Source organism: Mixophyes fleayi, chromosome 9 (assembly GCF_038048845.1).
Source record: "Mixophyes fleayi isolate aMixFle1 chromosome 9, aMixFle1.hap1, whole genome shotgun sequence".
Lineage (NCBI taxonomy): Eukaryota > Metazoa > Chordata > Amphibia > Anura > Limnodynastidae > Mixophyes > Mixophyes fleayi.
Genome location: NC_134410.1, coordinates 33,632,268 through 33,658,658, shown reverse-complemented (window position 1 = coordinate 33,658,658; position 26,391 = coordinate 33,632,268). Strand labels below are relative to the sequence as shown.

General features: G+C 38.5%; 1 protein-coding gene across 1 annotated transcript in view; it reads right to left on the bottom strand.

Annotated features, from left to right (window-relative positions):
* The window catches only part of LOC142102385 (interleukin-13 receptor subunit alpha-1-like), a 61,426-nt gene that overhangs the window by 10,548 nt on the left and 24,487 nt on the right, over positions 1-26,391 (bottom strand). Inside the window, exons 2-10 of the mRNA XM_075187238.1 lie at positions 20,135-20,280; positions 18,801-18,948; positions 17,400-17,520; positions 13,799-13,843; positions 11,375-11,419; positions 10,969-11,153; positions 9,972-10,120; positions 8,721-8,862; positions 94-190 (exon numbers count right to left, since the gene is read on the bottom strand). Of these exons, the coding sequence (XP_075043339.1) occupies positions 94-190; positions 8,721-8,862; positions 9,972-10,120; positions 10,969-11,153; positions 11,375-11,419; positions 13,799-13,843; positions 17,400-17,520; positions 18,801-18,948; positions 20,135-20,280 (1,078 nt within the window). The remainder of the gene's footprint in view (positions 1-93; positions 191-8,720; positions 8,863-9,971; positions 10,121-10,968; positions 11,154-11,374; positions 11,420-13,798; positions 13,844-17,399; positions 17,521-18,800; positions 18,949-20,134; positions 20,281-26,391) is intronic.

The window sequence follows — 26,391 nt, the reverse complement described above, 5'->3', positions numbered from 1 at the left end:
CTGTTACCAATTTTCTGTATTCCTCCCCCTCCAAAAAAAACAACATAACTGTCCATATAGTAATATAATCACTGACAGACACTACATTTTTACCTTCTCATGTAGATAAGTAGGATGACAGCAGCAACAACTATTATTACTGGAATAAGGAACAGCAAAATTATAGATGTGGTTCTCCCTTCATCTTTGCCTAAAAGACAACAAATAGACAGGTCAGCAATTTAATAAATAGATATTCTCCGGGACTATTATAACTATAGTACATCTGTGCTACAGCAACAAAATACCTCAAACTCAAAAGAAATTACTCTGTCTCATGTGGAATTTAACACTTCCTTTAAATGCAGATTCTATAAATATAGGGCCTAACTTCCTGCATACAAAGACTATAAGGGTCTGAGTCATTTAGAAAAGTAAGGTTAAAAAAAAAGGAGTAAATGTTCTCCGGGACAAACCATGTTACAATGCAAGGGGTGTAAATTAGTTTATTATTTTGCACACAAGTTAAATAATGGCTGTTTTTCACACAAACACTTGATAGCTTTATTTTTATACAGAAATTTAAAGTTGATCTTGGACATGTGCTTCACCAACTATAAATCTGTTACCAAATTTTAAATGTATCTCCCCCTGCAATGCAACATGGTTTTGCCAAGGTGCAAAGTTACTAATTTTTTTGCTTTACTTTCCTTAATGAATCAGGCCCTGGATGTTTATTGTAAGTCTCTAAATTAGAGGAGTTCCTAATAGAGTATGCCTCTCTTAATGGCTATGTTGAAACCACTAAAATCACTGTTTGAGATGCACACAAACAGGAGCGGGCTGGGAGGTATCAGCCCGGGGGGCGCACAGGCGGCCGCATCACATGACACGCGATGCTGCCGCGTCATAATGAATATTAAAAAAACATTTTAATCCATGGCGGGGGAAGGGGGGAGGCGGCCGGCCCGAACAGCCGCTAGACTGAGCGGCCCGGGTGCCCGCTGCCCCCCTGCCCCCCGGTCCAGCCGGCCCCTGCACACAAATGTGCATTAAGGGAGCGGTGTATTCAGCTGGGCACATTCCTCAAGAAACCAAAGGAGGCTTTGCTTTTATAAATTAAAAATCTAGAGGCGAGTCATAAAGGAAGCCTGTCTCAGTTATATATGAAGACTTGAAGGAGGGAAGGGCATTGATGAGACGAAACTGACATCTCAAAAAATGTAACAATAGATCTTTCAGATGGAGAAATAGACTAGATAAGATGTTAGCAAGAACCCTCAGAGCACAAAGATCTCTAATGGATATCCATTCATTTAAAGATGAGAAGGATAGACCCCATTATGCAGACAAAGAGATTACTAACATTGCAGCTCCCTTACTTAGGTAGACCTACAATCCAGAAGAAATTAAATAACTCAATATCTCATTATCTATGATTTCCCTAAGGTTTCACAAAGAGGCATAAGTGTCCTAGATCAACTTTTCACCGTAGAAGTAGAAATGGAAATTGGGGCCTGATGAGACAAAGGCTATGTCAATAATTTCTGCATGGAGAGAGTGTAGCAATCTTGAGCATCTTACAGGGATATCTAACCCCTTAACTATATTAGTTGATATATTATTTAACTTATCTATTCTGGAAGTTAATTGTTGTCACTCTCTAGACATCTACGTATACCCTGGAAACCGGGGGAGGGGTTGGGGTGCAGGAGACAAGAGGAAGAGGAGAGAAGGAAGGAGGGATAGGAAGATGAGAACAGTATCATAAACTACAAGCATAAGAAGTATTAACCATACAAAAAAAAACATTCCTGCCGACAAGGGGCAAGTGGAAAAAGTTTCTGCGTTTCATATCATGGTTGTCATGAAAACAAGATGAAATAATGGATGGAGTCTGGTTACAGTTGGTTAGCACCACTGAACGAAGAGGCGAGGAGTCTAACATGCCCCCTGGTTTTCACTATGGACCCCCACAAGGAGGTATGGGCTTTGGTGCATTGGACGTGCAGGTCTAAGTCAGTCACTGGAGAAACAGGTGGGTGAAAGAAGCATGGTCAGACAATCCTAGGTCAAACCAAACTGGTATGCAGTACTGAATCAGAATGCAGAGAGTGATCAGCCAAAGGTCAGAGCTGGTCAAGAAACACAGACAAAATCTGGATCCAAGGGAGGAGCTGAGCCAAAGTCACAACATGGAAGTAGAGCCAATTGAAGCAGTAGAAGGATAGCAGGACACGGAGACTGGACTGGTAGAAACAGTGGAGCTAGGGTGGGCTTAATACTCTGGCATCCCAATGGTGCCAGAGTCCTCCCTATATAGGGATACCAATTAGAGTCCAGGTGGACAGTGATGTCACTGACCACTGCCGAGGACTAGAGAATCACGTCCCATGGCCTGGCAACGGAGTGCGCATGCACGGACGTTCCTGGGATGGGTCAGAGAGAGTGCAGGAACGGAAAGCCCCATCAAACCTAACAAAGAAAAACCCAACAAAACCTAATATTATGTTTCTAGATTATATCGGTCAGCGGCCTAAAGAGACGTTATTGTAGAAGTGTTTTCCAAGAAGATTATTGAAAAATTTGACTTTATCAATTTAAATTCTTGAGCCTTCTGGGTTTTTAAAGGATCTCCTCCTTAACTTTTAATAATGAAGGCAACAAATAATGTCACATGGTTGCTCTGTCTGGGGGCCTCTTGAAATTGTTGGGATCAATGTACAAAGATCTCATAAAATATTTTTGTAGGAGCATTAACAATGCCATGAGGGGGAACTTCCCTGGGCATCCCTCTGACCCTCAAGTTATTATGCCTACCTCAGTTGTCAGTGTCTTCAAGGCTTCTTTGCATTTCAATCATCTCTTTTGCCTGAATGTCAACTTTTTCTCACAAGTGATTTTCTTTTTCCCCTAAATGTTTTCTTTGGTTGTGATTCCGTTTATAACTTGGGGGAGATCTGGCTGGAGATTAATCAATTTAGAATTTAGTTGACAATATAGCCCCTCTTGGAGCCTCTGTTCAAGATCCTGTAAATATTGGTTTGTTCGCAAAGTGTCAAAGCACCAGAAAATTTCTCCCAGGTCTCAAATTTGAGGCAGATGCGGGCTTGTTACCTGAAACAGTTGAGGGAGTCTCAGAAATGGTAAGAGAAAAAGGGACTGTTGAGGTTGAGCTTTTATGATCAGATAAAAACTCGAGTTGGTGATATAGTCTAGCAAATCAGATAGCGGAGAAGGATATTTTAGTTTCTTGGCAGCTTTCTTAGTTGACCCCTTGCTGTTCTTGCCCATCTAAATGGTAAGAGCATATGCAGTCTTCATAGTAGATTTTTAGATCATGACTTATTAGCATTATAAAGCAGACTAGCCATGTGCCTTTACAGACCTAGTAGATAACTCAGGGTAACTAGAGCAACTAGAAAACTTTTGTCAGTCACATCTCCACTTCTTATAAAATGCATGGTCTAGAGAAATTAAAGTTGAGATTAATGACATATTGGCCTCTAAGGTGAGTTCCCAAGCAGGGTTTGGGATCAGTCTCAGAGGGGAGACTGTACAGATGAGTGAAGTCTGTAAATAGAAATCTGTTCCAAGTGGGGGGTGGGGAAGTCTAGTCAGGAGGGAGCTTGTCAGTGGTTGAGCAGGCAAGTATTTGAATGGTCTGCATTCTGAGTTGTCGGTGATATACGTGAGTGAGGGTGTCTTATTGTTCGAGGAGTCTTTAATATTATATTACACAATTTTATTTTATTTAAAATCAGACAAATTTTTACCAGATATGCAGTACATAAACAAAAGAAAAATAGGGCAAACAAACATATTCATTCTGTGACTGCAGAGAGTGTCACTGGCCCGGTGAGGGCACTCCATAGGGTAGAAGACATACGTAGTAGGGTCAATGCACATGCCAAAAGTGGAGATTCATGCTACCCGATCACAGTTGGCATCAGTCAGGCAAGTAGTGACTGCGTACCTGCCTGAGAAACAGATCTCACAGGGGGTCCACCTCCAGCAACCCCTCCAGTACATAGGGAGAAGTCTCCTATCTATGCCATATTTTCTCATACTTATAAACTGAATTACAACTAGTATACATAAATATTTCATGGCCAACAGTGTCATTGACAAGATCAATCCAGTCCCTTGAAGTGGGTTTCTCCAAAGCTATCGATGTCCTGGCAATTATAAACTTTGCCAACATAAACAGCATGGTAACTAGCATGGTAACTAGCTGTCTGATAAGTTTATGTGTCTTTCCTGCTAGGTCCAATCTGAAAATACACAGTCCAGGATTGATGGATGACACTACCAACCCATCGTACCACACAGTCCATAACTTTACCCCAGAAGACAGACACTACAGAGCAGGCCAATGCCATATTCCAAAAGTCACCCCCTTCCCCCATACTCCTGCACTTTGGACATAGTAACATTTGAACCCCACTGAATCTAAAGAGCCAGAGGAGGGAGGGTAAAATAGGCTTCTATGGAGGAGGCGAAACCTAGCAGATGTAGTGACCTTATTGGGACTCTCAAGCATGTTACCCAAATCTTTATCACTAACCCCACCCATATCAGCCTTCCAAGCAATTCACAGTTTATATTACACAATATTTCAGACAAAATTCCTATCAACTCATACTCAACTACATCAAACTCATTTTCAACTGACTCCACAGCTTTACGAAATCAGTTCCAAATGGGCTAATTTAGCAGAAATTTGGCAAAATTTAAATACTTTTAAAAATTACTTCTCTTTTTCTCCCATCCAGACTTATTCATTATACTATCTTCTTAAACAAAGGGTGGAAGAAGAGTCAGGGGTTCCTGGAAACTCTGGGAGACTCTCTTTCCAACAAATGGAGTAAGCTACTTCTGATTTTTTTTCTAGTTATACAATACTGAAGATTTATCTATTTCTATTATCTGGGGCTCACATAACACAGTCATAAGAGGACTTAACTCCAACTGTGTCTCCACATAAAAAGCTAGATAATACAAAAATGATAAACTGACTACTCAGCTTTTCAAATTAGCCTTCAAACATAAACAGAGGAAGACAGACAGGTATAAGAATTCTGAAATACACTGTCCTCATTGCTCTCAGCAAGGGCAATTGGGGTTAATTTGCATACAAAGCAATATTTGTATAAATAGGTCTATAAAATGCAGACTTTTTAGCCAGAAAAGCAGTAATTAATTAATTCTAAATCTATTCAATGTATTTGTGGAAAAGATGGGATCCCTACATTTGATCCTGTAAAAAACATATTATGCTTTTGTATCTAGATGTAGACAAATACATTTGACAGGGTGGGAATATTTATTTGAGGTCCCCAAACAGTTTGTATATACTGAGCCCTACCTTCTAGAGTTTTATCACTTTATATGCATGCCATATGCTTGAACTATATCCTTGGTCTTTTTGTCTTCTAAGTACACTACAACAAGTTGGATTAGGCTGGGTACACACCACAGAATTTTCTGACCAATGAGTTATCTACAATGATTGCACCTACGACTGAAGTTCCGATTGGTCGGTGAATTCATGCGTACACGCTTACACGTTTTAAATAATTTTGCACGACTAACCAGAGATTTTTGTCAGGCAGAATGTTGTCTCAAAAGATTATGATTTCATACACACTGAAACGATATATGGGCTCTCTAAAGTGATATGCCGATGAAATTTAAATAAAGGGCTGAACATCACCGACAAAAAACTCCCACTAACTCCGATTCAGGAAAAGGAAATACGTCATCACCATTCATTCTACAACACATCTTTGTGTATGGTGTACGTTCGTTCACAGCTCCACATTTACAATTTATTTTTATGTAATATACACAGTTGAACAACAGCAAGCTTGTGGTTTTTTGCTACTCCCTATGGCAAGAACACTGCAAGCACAGACCCAGAGGGAAAGAAAGAGAAAGAATCGGTCCTTTTGGAACAAAGAGAAATTTAAATATACACGCCCCAGAAAGGAGTCACTGTTTAAGGAACTATCGGCAGTTGGTTGAGCAATTGGTTGGGATTTCCTATACACTGCATGATTAGAAGGCGGTTGGAACTAGATTTATAGTTCTTCTCAACAATTAAATGAAACGATGACCGATCATTCATCGTTCAAGTATACACACTTATGCAATATTAGACCAAACAGTCGTTTATCGCTCGATTGACCCAATAGTCGGCTGAAAAACCTGCAGAGTGTACCCAACATTAGATAAAGATGTCCTCTGTCAACTCTCCTTTTACCCCCTCTGTAGAGCCTCTTGCAGCCCTCATCAGACTTACCAACATTTTTTTGATACTGTTTGCCAACAACATAATACTTACATTAACTAGACCTATACACTTAAAATTCTTACTCCAATTATTTAGTCAAACATCAGGTTTTTATATCAATAGCAAAGGAAACAAAGGTGGACTGCCCTATACAACCGGTATAAATCAATTATAATAAATGAAAAAATCTTACTCGCATGTCTTCATAATTATAAAAACAATATCCTTTATTAAAAAGTATTAACATAAAAAATAAATACAAACTATTTACTGCATATTAAAGTATTTATTTGTTTTTTATGTTAGTTATATGTTTTCAATTAAGGATATTGTTTTTATAATTATCAAGGCATGCGTCTAAGATTTTTTCATTTATTATAATTGTTTTATACCGGTTGTACAGCGCAGTCCAACTTTGTTTCCTTTGCTAATTTCATATGGGAGATTCCGCACTTCCTCTGAACAGCTGCTGACATACCAGGTTTTTGTAATTACATTTTTAACTAGCCCCTATAGGGAACAATCTCTGGATGTAGTCTGTTGTGCAGATTATAAAGCAGTTATTTTTCTGCACACTAGATTAGACAAAGCTAGAGTTTTTGTAATTTTATATCAATACCTGGAAATCTGAAGCTTTAAATGTAACACTACCTGATGAGGTTATTTATCTCTTGAAGCTTGAATCTATGGGTGGGATGTTCACATCAAATGATATTTAGAAATATTAGAACACAAGTTAACCCGTGCATGATACTCATGCATTCTAGTCAAATCAAGCTACTTAAGGTGTTAAAAAGGTTCTTGTCATGCATTTGGGCCTAGCCCAGGCCTCCTCAGGGGAAGAGCGTTACTTCCCGATGCAAGCGCCCTTTTTTAACATGGTTTTGTCCACATGTCACCACCTTATCATTTTTCTCCATCACCTCATCCTTCATCTTCATCGCCACATCCTTCATCAAGCTACTTAAGGTGTTAAAAACTCCCCACTGTCACCCCCAGCAACCACTAACCACTCCCAACTGTCACTTCTCCTTCAAGAAATATATAGGTCAGTGTATAACTCTGCCCAGCAGGTGGCGCTGCAGCTTGGGTTTTTCTTTTCACACACGCCACTAGGCATTTATATAGTAGATTTATATAGTAGATAGGAGTCACTGTTATATACCAGTAGTTAATCACCAAACTACTGAATCTAATAAAGGGCCTACAAACTTGGAATTCTTAAATATTTCCTGGCTTGGTAAAGTAATGCCAGTAAAAACTGCTTTCCTGACGAACATTATATATATTAGTCTTGAACAGCATCCAATCACATTCCAACCTCGGTAGTCAAGAATCACTGAAACAGATGCTTTTGGAGTAATAAAAGCCACAAGATTGTGGCTAGTGTAATGACACATTCTCATTCTTACTGGATGTGCAGTTTGCGCAACTGGTGTAATCTCCCTACCATAACTGATTTAAAATCATAGTTTGACATTTAAGAATCTCTCTCTGATTACCCTAAGATTTCCTAATTACTTTAGCTGAAGCCATTGGAAAGAGCCAGGTCAACCTCAATATTACACGGTTTCTCAAACACACTTTGAAATTGTGAAATACATAGGCCTCAAAAAGACATTTAACTATTGGGTCCACTTTCTGGTACCTCACTCCAATGAAGCTTCACAGAATTTTTCCACCGCTGTCCTATGTTGCCATTCAGTTAAAAACCTATATTCCTACTGTACAAGTATTAAACCCTACAATAGACTAAAACATAAAATGATAATTATTATTTTTGTGATTTTAAATGAAAACGTAATTTTAAACTACTGAAAAACCAGGTGTATATATATGGGTGGGGTATGTTTATCCGATTTGCGTAATTCCAACATTAGGCACAGGAGATCAAAAAAGCCGATTACTATAAGGCCGACATGGAGGAAAAACAGACTTACCATGAAATGGACAGACACCATGTCCAACAAGCCTAACCCTAACCCTAATTCTAACCCTAACCCTAATTCTAACCCTAACCCTAATTCTAACCCTAACCCTAATTCTAACCCTAACCCTAATTCTAACCCTAACCCTAACCCTAATTCTAACCCTAACTGTAATTCTAACCCTAACTCTAATTCTAACCATAATTCTAACCCTAAACCTGTTAGATTATATTATACAAGCGGCGGGTCCTGGCATTGCCGCCTTAAAACCGGCAATCTGACTGTGGCCACTTTAAGTGACGACAATCCCACTGGCGGCATTTTCTACAGTTGTAATATACATCTGACATGTTGGACATGTTGTCTGTCTGTTTTATGGTAAGTCTGTATTTCTTCCATGTCGGGCTTATAGTAAACAGCATTTTTGAGTCGATATACCTATTGCTGGAATTATGGGAATCAGAATAATGACTACCACAATATATTTTGTTAAGAAACAATTGCTCATTTCACTGTACCTGGTAGTGTCTTTTCCTCACTCCATTCACTCCAAAGGTAATTGTTAGTAGTTGCTCCGTATGGTAATCTTACCCGAACCTTCACTGTATAGGTGATGTCAGGCAGTACATTGGGAATTTCTTTAATCGTACCTAAAATGTCCTAAAATGTAATCAAATGTCTTATTACAGATATTGCTGATTTGCAATATACAGACAAAGAAAGAATTTGTGTTGACAGAAATGTTTACTAACAGGGATCATGTACTAAATTATTCTGAGTGATAAATGTGACAAGTGAATTGCTTTAATTTGCTTACACTTCTAAGCCTGCAGCACAGGCATGACAAGAATACTTATTTCTTCTGGTACAGGCACCAGCATCAAAACTATGTTATACCTAACTTAGTAGGCATATTAGTTTTAAGGAAGATAGGCCTATAGGCATACTTACCTACTTTCTGTAATCTGTTTCCGGGAGATGGGCGTGACTGGAGTGCGGGAGTGGGCGGGGCGGGGTCAACTGCGTCATTCCGGCCCCGCCCTCCGCGACAAAAATGCCGTTTTGTCGCAGGGGCGGGGCCAAAATGAAGCAATTCACAGCGAATCGCGTCATTTAGTGGTGGCTGCAGCGGGATGCGGGAGATTTGCCAGCTCTCCCGGGAGTCCGGGAGACTGACCCGAATTTCGGGAGTCTCCCGGACATTCAGATACTTTTGCTAAAATGTTGGACAATGTCTCTTTCTCCGGCTGTCTATGTTGACTCCTAAATTGTACCTACATTGTGGAAGTGCAGTCATTATCCCTATAGCTTTTCTACCTCATTTTCAATGGCTTGTCACTAGTCAATAATGTGTTGCGCTAATATTTTCTATAGCCAAGAAGCACGGACCTAGATTAAGTGGATAAATTAAGCCAGAGGGAAAACAATGGAGGTATTTTAACAAGTAGACTCGATATATAAAATGTGCTGTATCCCACAGCAAGCGAGCCTTATCTATTATTTTACTAGCAGTCTATATAAAACCAAAGCAAGCTTTGGCTCAGGTGATATGGGATATAGCACCTTTTTCCTGCACATCACTTTTCAAGGACAGATACCATTACTGTGTTGTAAAGTGGCCTAGTTGCTTATAAAGCAGAGTTAACCTGATTTAGGTTAGTATTGCCACTGGTAATTTCTCCTTATCAGAATGCTCAGTTTTATTCCCCACATGAATTAATCATTGTTTTTCAGTAATTATTTGCTCTAATTGAAAAATAATTCCATACCATAAAATCTTGTTTACTTTCACCATTTGATATTTCCAGTCGTACTTGGTATAACGACTCTTTATGCACCTCTGATGCATTCCAGCTCAGGTGTATACTTTGATTTGGCGTCCTGTACACATTATTTATGGTCGGAGGTCTGAGCTTTGCTGAAATATTAAAATATTGTTTAGTACAAGTTTATAATATAATTATATAACAGCACTGAACCACAGTGATATTTATTATCAACCAATAGATAAGAGTACCATGCAGCATAAAGTATATAAATTAAACACAGTGCACTATAGTCTATTTAAACAGAACAAGTTACTATGCAGGATGAATATTAACTGGCCCATGCTCCATGTACAGTATTTTCATATATTAAGCATTAAACACTTTGGGGCTCATTAATAATAGATTACCACAATGCAGAAGCACAAAGAATGGCTGTATATGATGGGCCAAGTATACGTGTGGACCCAGTGCAAAATGGAAAGAACATTTCATCATATGTAAATGAGATACATGTGGAGATTACACGCACCTAAACACAGGCAAACCAAGGGGCAGGGAAGGGGTTCCTAGTGCCTGGAAACCCCCTACATGCATGGGGCACTGTATAATTGAGGTGGCTGGACCCTGCCCCTGCGTCATACAGCTCTGCTTGAAAAGTGCACCTAACAGTAGTACAGGCAGCATTGCCCATATATATTATAGGGATAGGAAGAGTTGGAGAGCAGCCAAGCACTGTCTAATATTATAGCTATGCCCCCATGCATGCTGGTCACGCCCACTGGTAGTGTGGTGTGGAAACCACCCTCTACAAATCCTACATTTGCCCTTGCTAAAGACAGCTGCTATTCACTTACATAATCCTTTGTTTATAAAGCCAGCTTGGAGGTGGAGTTAATCACTAATTTTAAAAAGGTGTCATTCACACATCGAAGTAAGATTGACATGGCCTTCTGGTCATATATGACAGCTATCATTTCATATCTGGAATAAAACCTACCTATGTTATTGAGATGTATGTAGGAGATGAAGGGTTTAACATTCTTTGATCTGTCTGTTACCACCATTACAACCCGGCTCAAATCAACAAAAGGCTTCTGTAATCTGAACTGACAGCCAACAGGAATTCCATTATTACTGGTATAATTTTCACAGTGCTTCCCTGTGTCCAAAAGGTGATGAAACCTGAAAAAAAAAGTGTGTGAAATTAGCAGACATGCCATTGAATAGACTAAGTTGCCATTAAGTAAGGTTTATTTTTCCTAATACACTTATTTTTATCTTTAGTGATCCTCAGATATTGTTTTCACAGCAATACTGCTGCTGGGAGATTACAATCTGCTTTACTTTTGACCAATACATAATCTGGTTGTATCAAATGATCCTGTATTTACCACTATACTTACTGTGTTGGCTGTGGAACTTTCGAACAATAGGTCTCGTCACGTATCCTACATGGAAATGGAAACAGTTATGTCAAATAATAAAATACATATTGAATATGTTACTGTCATATAAAAACCAAGGAGTAGAATTACTAAAACTTCTAAAAACAAAAAGTGGAGGTGTTGCCCATATCAACCAATCAGACTGTAGCTGCCATTTATCTAGTAAGTTCTAGAAAATATTAGCAACCATCTGATTGGATGCGATGGGCAACACCTCCACCTTTTCATTTTTTAGAAGTTTTAGTAAATCTAGCCCCACATTTGCAGTCAATACACCTATAACATTTCACTTATTAAGGTTTCTATTTAGAAGATTATCTCAGATTTGCTTACATTGCTCTTTATAATACTTCCTATGATCAAACTTTGTTGTTCAAGATTCTGCTACTCTCGGTGTAAAAAAATATTTTTCTGATATTACTCTTAAGCTTTTACTTGCTAGTTTTAGAGTGTCTCTTTCTTATTGGCATTAACATGTTCTGGAATAAAACTCCCTTCATTTACAATCATAAATAAGATTGGCAGGAGGGATTTGGTAGTAAATAAAGTATTTATGAGGTGGACACAATAGACTAGTGCATGGTAAACTCTGAAATCAGGTTTAGTAACCTGTTTATAAATGCTGGGTAAAGTTCTGCAACAGAAATGGTATACTATATGTATTAATCTCTACATCAGACAATTGTAATGGAAAAATAAAAAAAATAGTAATTGTTTCTTTAAGACTCTATAACAATACAGAGGCCACACCCCTTGTTGGGTGAATATCACCTCATTTTTATTGAAGTGAGTAAACGGAAAGTTTCTAAATGATTGCAGTGGGCTGAAAATGTAATAAAAAATGTTTTAAAAAAATTTGCAAATAGAATGTATATAATTTAATTAATGAAATTATTACATCCTTTATGTTGGTGAGTACTGTTAAGAGCAGATTCAATTCCCTGCGTTGTTCTTTGGAACAAAGCGGAGTAAGCATCATTATTGTTACTACGGTAATAGATGTAAATTATTACTGTTATTGTGTGTGTGTGTGTTAGCCTACCCACTTTTCTATTTGTAAAATATATTTAGTGTTTATTAGCTTCAGTACTAAATTCCATATTCTAGGTACTGTTTCTGTGAACCTGAAATAATGATAATCAGGAACGGTCTTTGTAGGGTGCACTAGATTCTACAAGCATGTAAAGTACTTTTACTGTAAGTGGGCTTTCTGTAAAGTACCATTTCTATTTGACCTCTATAACTGCAAAAAGAAAAAGGAAATCAGGCAGCTCACGTATACAAATGTATCCCCTTTTTTCAAAACAGGTCAATATCACATTCACCTAGGAACAAGAATACGTATCGGGGTGCATACTTCGCCCCACTGCAGTTCCTTGCATAGGCACAACATTATTCAGTTACACCTTTTCAGTAGAATTAGGGGCATTACTAGACATTTGTGGGACCCAAAGAAACATTTTGTAAAGGCCCCATGTACATTAACCACACAATTTCTCACCTCCTCTTCCAGCTTACTGATGCTCCCCCTACTGATCAATCTGTTGCTGTTATCATAACTAAAAGGAAGCATCCTACATTGTTGTTTTTTTTCGTTTTTTTCTAAAGTTTTATTTTTGCAAGGCCACAGAAACAAAAGATTACAACTGACAGAGTGCATTCACAAGTTGTAGATATCAAAAATAACACACAGAGTCTACGACCAGCGTAGAAAATGGAATTCAACATGTCAACCATAGAGTTATATATGTGAAGAAAGAGTGACCTAAATTTTTTGTACAGAATAAAAAGAAGAACGAGGAAAAAGAGAAAAAGTTATAGGAGGAGGGGGGGAGAGTAGCTAGATCCAATGTAAGGGGCGGAAACAACTGTGAGGGGGAGAGAAGTAATTCTACTGAGTTATGTGAAGAGTGGACAGGCCTGGAAAAAGTACAGCCATGGATCCCAGACCTTGGTGAAGGCTATCAAGGAGTTGCGGATGATACTGGTCATATAACTCCATCCGTTGGGTCTGCCAAACTCTGTTGACTTTGGACTGCAAGAACGGAGGGGACTGCAACCGCCAGTCTGCTGCTATTAGGCAAGTAGCCGCCGAGAGAATGTGCCTAGCAGTCTACCTTGTTAACCAAACACTGGCTTCATTTTTGTTACTAATAAACCAGCCACAACTTGGTCAATAGAAGAAGCCAGAGGAGAAACCAGAGGGGGTGAGAAATCCCCAATTGCTTCTGCCTGGGGCTTTTACAGGGAAGGTAGCTACCCTTAGCTGTAGGCCTAGCAGCATCTATTCCTCCTGCTACCATGATAGCTCCACTCCTGAGTACAATAACTATACCAACCAGGTGTTATATCAAAGCATATTGTATTTTCCACCATACTTACTGTGTTGGCTCTAGGACTTCCGAACAGTAACTCTCGTCACTTATCCTACATGGAAATGGAAACAGTTATAACAAATAATAAAAAGCATATAGAATATGTTAATGTCATATATAGACCAATGTAAATTCTCTCTTCCCATTTCACATATTAAGGATTATGTTTAGGGTAGTCCAAAGATTATCTCAAGTTTGCTTACATCGCTCATTATAATACTTCATAGGATCAAACATTACTGTTTAAGACTCTATTACTCTCGCCATAAAATAATATTTTTCTGCTATTCTTCTCAAGCCCCTCCAGTTTTAGAGTATCCCTTTTTTTGGGGGGCTTGAGAAGAAGAAGAACAAGTTGACAGACAGTACATACTACGCAGGGACCTGAACCACATCGCCACGTGGCTGCATCCAGCCTTCCACCACGCCATTCTAGCTGGCCAATCACAAACTAGCAGCTCAAGTAGCGGATCAAATAGACACTGAGAGGAGGAAGGTGAAAGAGGAGGAACAGTAGAAAGAGTGAATAGTAGAGGTAAAAACAGACATATAGTATAAAGTAGTATTGAGAGCCCGGGGAGTGAGGAACGCTATGGAAAGAGTATAATAAAGTATATAGATAAGGGAGACCAGCTTAGGAAACGGGGAAGAGCAATTAAGACAGTCACAGATAGACAGAAAGAAAGGGATAGTTAATATAGGAGAGAGAGTAAGATAATATTTCAAGGAAAAAAAGAGTCAGTCATTGCACAATACATCTTAGTTAAGTGAGTCTGTCAGTCAGCTGTCTACTAACAATTGTCAGTTATTCTGTTTATTTGTCAGTAGACCAGAAAGGGAGTCAGCCAGTCAAGAAGAAACAAAGCAATAGATAGATTAGAAATAGAGAGGGAACGTAAAAGATTAAGAAGCCAGGATAGTGTTACAGGGACAGACGTAGTAAAGGGACATCTGCAACCACTGAGTGCAGCACTGAACCCACAGCAGCCAGTTGCCACATTCCGGAACTGTTACTTTTCGAGATACTGGACATGAAATTACCAGGCCAGCTCGATAATACTGTATCTCCTGGACAATTAAGTGGTACTAGCAACCCAAACGCACTACCAACAACAAAGACCTCGGTGCACACACATACGTCCTGGACAAGTGATATGTTTCAAAATCTAACTTTAGAGACAGGCCCAAATATAAACGTAGAGAACTGAACTCAAACTGCTACTGAACAGAGTGATACTTTGGTCCAATTAGGAAACTAACACTGAAGAACTATAGTAGATTAAGCTGGAGTTGAACACTTAAATAGCAATGAGTCTTTAAATTAAGATATATGTTGTAAAGGATCAATTTAGGAACAAAGAGGTTAAAATGAGTCAGTGGACTTTGACAGTTTCCATCTGATAACTGTAATGCCTCTTTTGAATCAGACTAGACAAAAAACTAAATTTAATGGCAACGTTGTGAATGAATATAGAATGTAATTCCGTTGAATTCAAGGGTATTCTTGAAAAGCATCTTTGAGCCTGATCGCAGACTGAAGATATCTATGTATTTGTGTCATGCTATAGCAAGTGTATGGATGCTCTTATTTCTAAACAGGTCAATATCTCATTCAACCAGATGCAAGGAAGCATATGAAGGTTACTGCGCTGCCCCCATTGCAGTTCCCACTATTCCAAGAATTCATCAAACACAAAATTATCATCTGTAAGAAAACTATGAATCGATAGAAATGACTTTGTATAAATCAGATAAACAAGTTGGACGGTTTTTAAAACACAAAAGATTACGAATACAATGGGTGTAAATATTCCACAATCAGCAGTTTATTATTTTTCACGTAAAGATCATAAAGTTTAAACAACAATTTTGCTTTTATAATACAGTAGTTAATTATCCATTTAGGCTTATGTTTGTCCTTCCACACATTGGACCGGATTCATTAAGGAAAACAAAGCAAAAAAAATAAATAAAAATGGAGTAACTTTGCACCTTGGCAAAACCATGTTGCATCGTAGGGGGAGGTAAATTTAAAATGTGGGGACAGATTTATAGTTGTCCTAGTTTACATTTCAGTTTAAAAATAAAGCTATCAAGTATTTGTGTGCTACATGCAAAAACAGCCAGTAATTTCCTTGCGTGTAAAATAATAAAGTAATTTGCACCCCTTGCATTGTAACATGGGTTTTCCAGGAGCAGATTTCCTCCTTTTGTTTGCTTTGCTCTCCTTAATGAAACAGGCCCATTGTAGCCAATGTCTCTAGTGACAGCCTTGCACGAAACATGTGCACATTATCATTATTATTATTTTTTCTATATTGACAGCATACTCCTGAGTCCCTTACAACTACGCATTAGTTAATGACCCTAAGTCACTTGTTAATGCCTACAAGGGACTCAGAGACACATCAGATAATGTTCTTACATCCACTGAATGCCTAAAGCTATTGTGTTTTTTTATGTACGGTGACTGTTTCTGATTGCATTTTAATAATCGGTGAACATGTTTTGCCATTGAAACATTTTTTGTTTCTATTCTTCTCAAATCTTCATATTACAGACATTTATGCAAAGTTTTTTTTACGGGACATCATATAGAAAAGGATTCTGTGAGTTTAGGATCGCTTTTTTTATTATGTTATGCTGAAAATGGATGATAAAAACAAAGTCCTTTACCTTACTGTTTATTCCATACATTACATGCCTGATCACAGGTAGAACTATACTCATACCTGCCTTCTCTCCCGGAATTCCCGGGAGGCTCCCGAATTTCGGGGAGTCCTCCCAGACTCCAGGAAGAGTAGGCAAAACTCCCGAAATTTGGCGAAATTAATGGCAGTGAATGGAGGGGACGGGGCTTAATCGTGTCATTAAGCTCCGTGCACCCTCCATTCAATGCCGTGAATTTCGGCTTTTTAGAGTGGGGGCAGGGCTATGGTGACGTGAAATGTCACCATGCCCTCCTCCTACCCCATGTCACATGACTTCTTCCCCAGATCTCCCGGGGGAGAAATTTTAGAGGTAGGCGTGTATGCCTATACTATCAATTAGTGATCCGGTCATTACACTCCTAAAAGCATATTACCATAAACATGCTACTGAGTAAGGGTTTGATTAGTCCACTTAGTCTCCATTCACAGCTCTATGGCAAAACTCTCTGATTTCCGGTGGTAATCGATTTATTGGTGCTGCAAACACCGACACAGAGGAAATCCGATGACAGGACATTGCGACACTTCCAAATGACGTCAGTTGCGTGCGCGACTTGGAAATTTCAGCTTTTAAAGCAGCAATGCAGGGACCCAGGTAAGTATTACCTTTACGTTAGGGGTTAGGGTTAGGTTAGGGGTTAGGGTTAGGAATAAAATTAACATTTCCATAGTCCGTGCGTTGCCTACGCAACTAACGTTATTTGGAAGTGTCGCAATGTGCTCTCATCAGATTTCCTCTGTGTCTCTTTACCGGTAAGTAGTTCTTTTTTCTATGTCGCTCTGTTCATTATTGGAATAATTATGTAGGAGTAAACAGTGTCGGTGTTTACAGCACCGTTAACTCGTACTACACCCCTGATTTCATAATCATGCAATAAAAATATTTTCCATACCAACCAATAAAGCAAGCTGTAATTGACATTAGGTGGCCGATCTTGTCCAGGTTGCCAAGTGCAATTCATATATTCCAGGTAGTACCAAACACAAGTGAAATTACTGACGGATGTTCTTGGATTGCCTGTAAATCAGAACAAAGCATGTTTATACTTGCATATATGCTAGTTATTTATACAATAAAACATCTTCTTATTAGACTACAATACAAATATAAGTACAAGAAGTTCTGGCAAGATTCCACTGTAACTCAACACCAACCAATTGGCTTACAGTATGTATCAGTTCCCATCTTCTGCCACAATTTACTAGTAAACCTTTAAGTGGTTATTAAATTCTAAACTATTATTTTTAGAAATAAACTATAAAGGTAAAACACTTTGTTAAGCATTAACCTGACATTCCCCTGCAGTTCTGATAAAATGTAAAGAATTACCTAAACCAGTGATGGGCAACAGGTGGCCCTAGGGCCGATTAAGGCCCTCCAAGACTTCACTTGTAGCCCCTAGCTCCTACCTGCTTTATTATCCATTGTTTTTTTTACAGCTTGTAATAGTTGCTTAACATGCCTGCTGATATGTTATTAAAGAAATGTGTCTCTTTCTCTAATTAAATGTATTGTTTTAACTTATTACAGAGATTAAGGGTCTGCCCTTTTGAAGGTTAGAGGGATGCACTATGCGGCTCCTGGAGTTTGTCAGGTTGACTATCACTGGATGAGTTGGACAACCTATGTGGTTCAAATTGGCCACAACCAATTGAGTGTGTGAGAGTAAAACAACTGCCAATCCGTGTCAACATTGGAATCTATTGTGCAAAAGTGGCCAGATGATGACGGTCATCTAACAGTGTATGAGCTCATTTATCAACCACACTAATTAATCTTTAAAGGATTCAGCCAACCATATGGGGCCGTTACATGGCAGGATCTGCCAGAGTAGAGGCAGCTTAAATATGTAATTGCCAGGCCCGGCGCTCCCATTAGGCAAGGTTAGGCACTTGCCTAGGGCACCGGGCTCTGGAGGGCGCCTGGAGGGCGCCACAGTATTCTAAAATACTTTAAAACTGTGCGGCGACCGCTGACCATACCTGTCACGGCCGCCGCACAGCAGTCAGATGGACGGGGAGGGGGGGGGAAGAGGCTATTTTGTCACCACCGCCGCCTCTCTGCTCCGTCTCCTCCCCTCCACTTACTAGTGTCAGTGAGTGGAGGGGAGGAGACGGAGCAGAGAGGCGGCGGTGGTGAGACAAGGTAAGGAGAGGAGGGAGGAGGGCGGCGATTTTTGCGGGGGGGGGTGAGGGGGGGGCGCCGCTTTTTTAAAAATGCCTAGGGTGCCGTGGACCCTTGCACCGGCCCTGGTAATTGCATTTTACTAATATATATATATTTAAATAACCTATTACCTGCTGCCAGTTGTGTAGCCTTACGCACAGGTTCACTCATTATGTTAGTGCTGTTGCATTCAGCTTGAACTTCAAAGATAATGTCACTGTTTAAATCAAAATTTTCAACATTATCTTCAAAATATGCACATTTTCCTCTCTCACGTGGCTGAAAAAAATATAACGATAATGAGGTATGGTAATATTACAAATGCACTACATCCATCATTTTCCCTATATGTGCCAATCTCTGGCAGTCTGGAGTTCTCAGTCAATTTTTACAGTTGAGAATTGATTATTACTGCTTCAGCTGGGTACACACTATAGGTTGTTCACCCGATTATTGGACCAATCAATAACTATTAGGTCCGATATCGCATTAGTGTATACTCTCCCACGATCATGTTTTATCGTACCAAAGCACATGATATCATTTGGTTTGATTTTATAACTGGAATAAAAATCTCTATAAATGATGGAACGATGTCGGGCAAGTTCTGAAGTGTGTACGCACTCACAACCAGCAGTGTTGGCAGATCTCCATATAGTTTACAGAGTCACGATCTTTTCAGCAGATAGTTAATGACAAAATGAAGAGCACAGATCTGAAGGTAAATTCTGTAAAATACTGTAAGTGTGTACTCATGAATCGGCATGCTGATCGGGACAGTTTTTTTTTGTTTTTTTTAATCGTTGGAAAAATCGTTAAAGATATCGAATCAGGAGAAATTTTCTAAAGTGTGCACCTCGCTTTAGTCTATAGTAAAATGTTCACACTGCAAGAATGCAAAAGTAAAGCCCAGTTTGGGAAGTGTCCAGAATGCTTGATCTGGTTAACGTTAATAATGTGGGACTCGATTAGATATGAGGTTCCACAGTAACTCCTTGAGTGCGCAGGTTGAAAACCTCATCCCCTACGGAACTTTAAACATAGTTTATAGTTGCTAACATCCCTCTCAGATGGCATTAGCAATCAGAGACAAGCTGCAAACAGCTAAACATTTAAGAGATTGATTAATTGCCCCATTACCCGGTCCCGATAGAGATAGTGGTATTGATTGTTACAGTAGTAAACGCAGAAGAAATCACTGATATTTCTGACGTTATAAGGTTGATAAATTGCTCCTATACATAAATTTGCCTGAATCCTGAAAAAATTTTGACTTTCGCCGGATTTAAGGCTTTTGAAATCTTTGGTTATCGCTATTTCACAAACATTTCTGTTCACTAAATAATTTTGATAACCAAGTTTTTCACCTTGTTATTTATAAAATTCAAATTTAAATTCATCACATAACAAATATCCATAAAAACCCCACATAAAACAAAGAAAAGGGTGTGCCTGAAAGGGTTACCTGTGCCTTGTGTCCGTTTTGCAGCACAATGTTTTTTGTATATTTTAAAGAACAGTTTGATTTGTTTTCAGGTGGTTCCCATTGCCATTGAAGACAAAACATCCCATCCATTCCAAAAGTGATGTTGGTTGGGGGAGGAAGATATTCTGTATGGAAATAAAATAACTGATTTTACAATCAAATAGTACAAAATTAATTTTTTCAATGTCATGACCAGCTAAATGTCTTCCTTTCTTTTTCAAAACAATGAATTTACTACAGAGTAGACATAAGGGATGACTTAGGCCCTGATTCAAAGTTAAGCAAAAAACTGAGTAAGTTGTCTTACTTAAGTTTTCTCGACAAACCCATGTTGGAATGCAAGGGGTGCAAATGAGTTTATTATTTTGGAAAATACTGTCTGTTTTTTCATATAGCACACAAATTCATGATATCTTAGCCCATAGATTGTAAGCTTGCGAGCAGGGCCTTCTCACCTCTTTGTCTGTTTTACCCAGTTTGTTTATTAGTTTATTATGTTTGTCCCCAATTGTAAAGCGCTACGGAATATGTTGGCGCTATATAAATAAATGATGATGATTTGTACACTGAAATTTAAAGTTGATTTAGGACATGCCCTATCCCAAGTATAAATCTGCAATCACTGTTAAATTTACCTCCCCTTCCAATGCAACATGGTTTTGCCTTACTTGCTTACTTTTGCTTAACTTTCCTTAATGAATCAGGCCGTAAGTGTTTATAAGGCTTTTTTGTCTTTGCATTCAGAATACAGAGAGAAATGATACTATGCACTTGCAAATAAACAGTGAATTATAACAAAAATTGAGAATTACACTGACCATAAAAATATGATAAATGGCTCCCTACAGTTATTCATCCATTAAGAAAAAGAGAATTACACAAACATATCTCCCTATATGTCAGTCCTCTGCAGCGGGGCAGGAAGCGTGTCACATCACAATTGGGGCGTGGTCACATCATGCTGTAAAGCGCTAGGCTGACCATTAAAATGCTCTATTCCCCAACTTTCCCACCCGCTGGACCAACATGTCCCCGGGCGGGACATCAGGACAGAGGCCTAAAATTGTAACTGTCCTGCTGACATCGGGACAGTTAGGAGGTGTACACAAACAATATAGAACACGAAAAGTAAGATTATGCAATTGTTCCTATGTACTTACAACATACACAACAATAAAAGTTGTACTATATAATAAAAATAATTACTTTGAATTGCATGCAGACAAGAGAAGGACAGTGTACACATATTAACAAAGTTAGGACATACTCAGAATTCCCTGTATCAAAACAAATAGCAAGATCTGGGGGAGGGAGGTAAATATTGATGTGGGTGGTACTCTGCTATACAAGCTAACAGCAAAAAAAAGAATATATTAATTAAATAAATGTTCTACCTGATGAATAAATCAAGATTTGAAAAAGAAAACTGGAAAAAGGAAAAAAAAGCAAATAAAACAAACAAAAGGAGGAATAGTGGATTCATTTTAAAACAAAGAGAAATTAATGTAAAATGCTAATTAGATTTGCAAGAAACTCTATTATTTTATTTATTAAGTTAACCCATGACGCTAAACAATGCTGGGACATGAAAAAGAACTGGAAATCTAAAACCCTAAAAAGCTCAGACTAAATGTTAAATAAATATTTTCTAACATTGCTTCACATTACTATCCTAATCAGCCCACACACTTAACAAATAAAGTAACTAACTAACTGGGGGTTCTTAAAATGAAATAATAATAACACAGTAAGGACAAGATTGAGGAGAAATTTTTTATTGACATAGAATTTAGGGCTCTGTCTCGCTCTAGGACAAGTTTGTCCTGTGGGTGGGAATGTTGGCGGAAATGACATAGCTAATGGGCAACCTAGCACTTTACAGCGGTAGGCAGCCCTGGGGGGATGTGACACGGCCCCATTGTATTGTGACCATGCCCCCTGTCCCATTGCTGGGGACTCACATGTTGGGAGCTATGCACCTGTGCTCCAGCAGGGAGATATGGAAAACATGCACTGTTAGGGCTCCCCGAGGGCCAGGTTTGGGAAACACTGGCCTATGTCACTGCTTTTGTTTTAGAACGGAAAGTGAAAAATTGAGCCAAAAGAAATCAAGAGGCAATAAACGGTCAATTATCTACAGTAGGTAATATAATACAAGGTGTCCGTCAAGGCTTATTCCTGGGGCATTTATTGTGTTTTATATAAATCAATGAATTGTCCAATAAAATAAATAATGCTCAAATGAGGCTGTATGCAGACGACAGTGCTATTAGCATGTCCAATGGGACTGGTTTTCTAACTCCAAATTGGTGATAAGGGTGAGAAGAATCAGGTCATGCTTTTTAGTAATAAAAACAAAGAGCAACAAAGAAACAAATCGAGTCTTGCCTTTCGGTCCCACGGAGCACGTGTGAACCGGTTAGCTGGGACACACATCTGCTAACCTTCAGAGAAGGGCCCGGCAAGGCGGTAAGTTAACTCTTACCACTACGGCCCAGTATCACCGAGGCAAGGGAGCAATCTTTCAGCTGCTTCTGTGAGATTTTAAAAATGGGTTATGGAGATAGGTAGTAGGTGGCAGGAAAACATCCCTATCACCAGATTTTAATAAATAGACCCTTAACGTATCTACCACAAGAACACAAACACTAGGGTTAATATTGGTCAGAAGCCAAATAACCTACCTCTATGTTTTTATTCATATAATATCTATCTCATATATATTTCTCTTACATCTATCTAAATCTCTCTCCTATCTATTTCTCTCTCTATCAGCTATTTAATATCTAAAATGTACCAATCTCCTTCTCATATCTATCTCATACTTGTCTACTCTCCCGGAATTCCTGGAAGAGAAAGCAAACCTCCTGCATTCGCCGAAATTCACGGCATTGAATGGTGGGGGCGGGGCTTAATCTTGTCAGTAAGCCGGGGCTATGGTGATGTGACAACGTCACCCCACGCCCCTTCCTACCCCCGGTCACATGACTTCTCCCTATCTTACTTACATTTATCTAATATCACTCAAAACTATTTAGTTCACATTTCTATCTATATTATATATTTAATGGAATATCTACTAGTTATCTAGCTTATATCTAGCTATAAAATAAATACAATACTTTCTCCAGTATAAACAGAGCTATTCAGAAATGAATATACAAATAATGATGTTGTAATATTTATTTCTAGTAGAAATCGTGAATATTTTAGAAGAGGTGTAAACCACATGAGTTATACTTACTGAAACACCAGTTTGATGACTGTTTCATTTATAAAATGTACATAAATATCATAATGTACTCCATAAATTATTCAATGTAACCTCAGGCGTAGGAGTAACAACCACCTCAAACACAGCACCTCTGCTCAGTGTTGTTTACAAGTATATTTGTAGTACTTAAGAAACGACAGCTTGGTCATACATACGTACAGTGATATCAGCCACCCATAAGGATGATAGGAGCCTTGACAATTTGTTATTTATTTATTTATTAAGCCATAAACCACACGGAAATAGCTTTTTCCACATGCTTTAGGCATTTTTAAGTTATATATCTTTATAACAAAAGCCTAACACAGAAGATATCATCATTGCGATGACAGCAGAAAATTAACAGGGCAAAAACTCGTTAATTATTAAAGAGAGAGAGGACTTTAAAAAAGATCTAATAAAGAAAAGTTTCGAACAATAAATGTATTATGAGTGAGTAAAACAAACAACTGGTGTGTTAGATCATAAAAAAATGTATCTTCATAATGTAAGTTCTTGCAATAATAGATTCAACATCCTTGCCAACTTTGGCAGAGTGATCTCCAGGAGGGGGCTCTGTCCTGGGGGCATGATCACGCAAATCCCGTCTTTAGGCCACGTACCTCAGCTAAACTTTACCAATTTTGGCATATTACAGCAGGGCGCAGGGCCGGGATAGCAAATTTAGCTCCACCCCCACCCACTTCACCAAGGAAGAGGGCAGGATGGGGGGAGTCTGAGAGAGCTTCCAAAAATTTGGGGACATGAAGGGGACATTGGCTCTATAAAGCATTGCCTAAGAATGATAAAAATTAATGTTTGTGGGAAGCATGGTGGTTCAGTGGTTAGCACTTCTGCCTCACAGCACTGGGGTCATGAGTTCGATTCTTGACCATGGCCCTATCTGTGTGGAGTTTGTATGTTCTCCCTGTGCTTGCGTGGGTTTTCTCCGGGTGCTCCGGTTTCTTCCCACACTCCAAAAACATACTGATAGGTTAACTGGCTGCTATCAAATTGACCCTAGTCTCTCTATCTCTCTGTGTATGTTAGGGAATTTAGACTGTAAGCTCCAATGAGGCAGGGACTGATGTGAGTGAGTTCTCTGTACAGCGCTGCGGAGTTAGTGGCACCATATAAATAGTTGATGATAATGATGATTTAATTCTGAACAGAAACCTGAATTGCATATGTATGGCTTGGTCCTACCGGATCAAATTTGTAGCATTTGGATTGGATTAGATCCTGCAAGGTGAAGACCTTGGCCAGTCACTACAATTCACTTGTTTCAGGTCATTGGCAAACTCAGAAGTGCTAAAAGGCTTTTATGGACATGGTAACTGCCAAATAAAATTTGTGCTGTTTGGTTAACCAACACGACCACTCTGTTCACCAACAACTGCATATTTTCTAGTCGTATTTCATATTTACTGTATTTTTTTTTACCCCCCCCCAAGTCAAATTCTTACTTTAGCACATGAAGATGAGAAAAGGAAAACATTTTTTTTTATATAAAACTAGTATTTATATCAAACTATTCATTTATTGTGCAATTTAGTCTATAGACTCCAGGGGGTAACTGTATGAAACGTCTTTTTCTGTAAGATTGACTGTACAAGCCATCGCCGCTTGAAATTTCCCCTGCAAAGTCGTCGATTTCCAGCAACTTGCAGAAATCGACGTTTCATTCATTTACCTCCATGAATGAAACAGAATAAAACAGGCTCACCCGAAAGGAAAATGTGAATATGTACCTAATTATTCTTAATTTTTCAAACCAGTCATTTAAAGCTATACAGACATCATTGAAAAAAATTAAATGAAATACTTTAACATTGTATAACTGCAAAACAATGTGCTGTATATTTATCAATAAGGGTTTATATTTTTAAACAGTCCCAATTTCTTATAATAATACCTACTTAGTCGTAAAATGTTAATTATTTGTTTTTTTGTAAATTATTTATTATCATGACCTAGCTATGGGACCTCAGCTATGACGAGCACTTGATGATTTCTTTTTCCAGATGTGCATCTATTTGAATAACAGGGTGCATGTCCAAGATGCACTCCCAGGAGCCTCTGCAAACCTTAAGGAGGATTGTGTAGAGGCAGAAACATCTCCAGATGTGCACTGAGCAAAAATATTAACATCACATCACATAAAACTCCAACCTACTACTGGTACTTTTAGGGGCATATTGAATTGTTGGCGTTACAAGAAAAAGTAACGCGGCGTGTACACTATTACTATCATTATGGTAATAGTGCGCGTAAATACCGTTATTATGGTACCTTTCGCGCTGAAATCCGGCTTAGTATTACCGTAATAACGGTAAAACTTTTAACGTTGCGGGAAAATCAAACAATTGAATGAATATGCCCCTTAGAACCACTACTTACATTAAATAAATATTTTCGGCTTTTCTTCACAAATGCTGCTCAGTTTAGTCTAATTTGTAGTTATAAATAATGAGAGTGAGGGGACACAGGGCAACCAAGGAAATGACTTCAGTAATAAGCATAAACAATCTCACTTAAAGAAAAGGGCATCCAAGCAAAATTTGGTCTTTGCTATGGTTGAAATGAACTATCCAATAAGGTTATAGTGATTATAATATGCATATAAGAAATTACAGTAAAAAGGAAAATCAGATCAGTGAAGATTGAAGCAAAAGAACAGATAACTAAGGACATAAAATTAAATTCCAAAAGGTTTTTTTTTTAAGGAAAGATATAGGGCTTTATTCATTAAGGAAAGTAAGGTAAAAAAAATGAGTCAGTTTTCTCCTGGACAAAACCATGTCACAATGCAAGGTGTGCAAATTACTTTATGATTTTGCACATAAGTTAAATACTGGCTATTTTTCATGTAGCACACAAATACTTGATCGCTTTAATATTGCGCTGAAATTTAAAGTTGATCTAGGACATGCCCTATGCCAACTATAAATCTGTCCTCACATTTTAAATGTACCTCCCCATC